Source organism: Poecilia reticulata, linkage group LG12, assembly GCF_000633615.1.
Source record: "Poecilia reticulata strain Guanapo linkage group LG12, Guppy_female_1.0+MT, whole genome shotgun sequence".
Lineage (NCBI taxonomy): Eukaryota > Metazoa > Chordata > Actinopteri > Cyprinodontiformes > Poeciliidae > Poecilia > Poecilia reticulata.
This window is the reverse complement of record NC_024342.1, coordinates 26,252,455-26,254,256: the sequence shown is the minus strand read 5'-3', so window position 1 is coordinate 26,254,256 and position 1,802 is coordinate 26,252,455. Positions and strand designations below refer to the sequence as shown.

The window sequence follows — 1,802 nt, the reverse complement described above, 5'->3', positions numbered from 1 at the left end:
GTTCAGAAAAATTACCTGTAAATTAACTTTCTGAGGTTTTACCAACTGCTGGATCGTCTCACATTTTCTTCTTGGCAGAAATATTTCATCGTGATGCAGAGCGTCTTTTATCCGGACGAACGCATCAGCGCCCGGTGAGTCCGGACCGGTCCTGGTCCCGGTCGGCCCTGGTTCCGGTCGGGTCCAGTGACGCTGCCTGTGTTTTCTGCAGGTACGACATCAAGGGCTGCCAGGTGAGCCGGTGGACGGACCCGGCGCCGGACGGCAGCCAGATCATCGTGGTTCTGAAGGACCTGAACTTCGAAGGCCAGTTCATCACGCTGGGTGAGGAGGAGGAGCAAGGAGGAAGGTGCAGCGCGCCCCCTGCTGGGCACGCAGAGAACCGCTTCTATCCTCCAGAACCGACCCAGTCCAGTCTGAAAAGACCTGCTGGGTTCAGGTCTGGACTAGGCCACATGAAAATGTTCCAGAGGCTGGAGATCCAAACCGCCTGGTTCCGCTCTGACCCGGTCCGTGTGTGTGTGTGTGTGTGTGTGTGCGCAGAGCGGCAGCGCTCCTGGCTCCTCCAGCAGGTGGAGATCGACACCGGCTTCCTGGAGCGGCTCAACGTCCTGGACTACAGCCTCCTGCTGGCCCAGCAGCCGCTGCACCACGACGAGCGGAACCAGAACCTGTCCTTCGCCTCGCTCATCGTCAGAACCAAGAGGTCCGTCCGTCCGCTCTGCTGGTTCCGCTCACAGGGAGCTAAATCATTACCCAAACATTTAGCCGGCTAACATGCTAAGTAGTTAGCCAGCTAAATGTGTAGGTTACTAACTAGCTGAATATTTAGCTGGCTAACATGCTAAGTAGTTAGCCAGCAACATGCTAAGCAGTTAGCCATCTAAATGTGTAGTTTGCTAACTAGCTAAATGTGTAGTTTGCTAACTAACTAAATATTTAGCTGGCTAACATCCTAAGTAGTTAGCCAGATAAATGTGTAGTTTACCAACTAGCTAAATATTTAGCTGGTTAATTTGCTGAATAGTGAGGAAGCTAAGTATTGAGGCTGCTAAGCTAAACACTTAACTAGCTACATTGTTAGCTTGCTAGGAAGCTAAGTATTGGGGCTGCTAAGCTAAACACTTAACTAACTACATTGTTAGCTTGCTAGCCTCAGATCTACAGATGCAGATCTAGGGTTCTAGTTCTCGCTGCTCTATGGGCCCGGTTCTGTCCAGAGTCCTGTACAGTCCGCCTCACTTCCTGTCTGGTACCGTTCCAGGTCCGTGAACCCCGGGTCCAGTCCGATCCACGCCGGAGTCCCGGGAGCGGTTCCGGACGACGACGACGCCGGACCGTCGCCGGAACCGGACTCGGGCTTGACGTCGTCGCAGGACCGAGACGACTCGACCCGGACGAGTCCGCGGGCCGCCGGAGCCGGCGCCGACCCGCCCGACGTCCCGGACTTCCGGGCCCAGAACCGGCGGCTGCTGCCGAACCTGAAGAACCCGCTGCACGTCATCGACGGGCCGCAGCAGCGATACTTCATCGGCATCATCGACGTTTTCACCGCCTACGGCCTGAAGAAGCGGCTGGAGCATCTGTGGAAGCGCCTGAGGCATCATGGCCGCTCCTTCTCCACCGTCAGCCCGCAGGAGTACGGCGGCCGGCTGCGGCGGTGGGTGGAGAGCCACAGCGAGTAGGACCTGGACCGGAACCGCTGGACCGGAGCCACTGGACCGGAACCACTGGACTGGACCGGGGCCACAGCGAGTAGGACCACTGGACCGGAACCACTGGACCGGGACCACTGGACCGGA

The 1,802-nt window shown here is 57.2% G+C and overlaps 1 protein-coding gene across 2 annotated transcripts in view; it reads left to right on the top strand.

The window, feature by feature from the left end:
- The window catches only part of LOC103474111 (phosphatidylinositol-4-phosphate 5-kinase-like 1), a 6,331-nt gene extending 4,535 nt beyond the window's left edge, over positions 1-1,796 (top strand). Inside the window, exons 5-8 of one of the 2 annotated variants that reach the window (XM_017307949.1) lie at positions 79-134; positions 212-439; positions 544-706; positions 1,265-1,796. In XM_017307949.1, coding sequence (XP_017163438.1) covers positions 79-134; positions 212-439; positions 544-706; positions 1,265-1,759 — 942 coding nt within the window. In that variant the 3' untranslated portion in view covers positions 1,760-1,796. The remainder of the gene's footprint in view (positions 1-78; positions 135-211; positions 440-543; positions 707-1,264) is intronic. The other variant, XM_017307950.1, reaches the window with a different exon arrangement.
- The last annotated feature ends 6 nt before the right edge of the window (positions 1,797-1,802 follow it).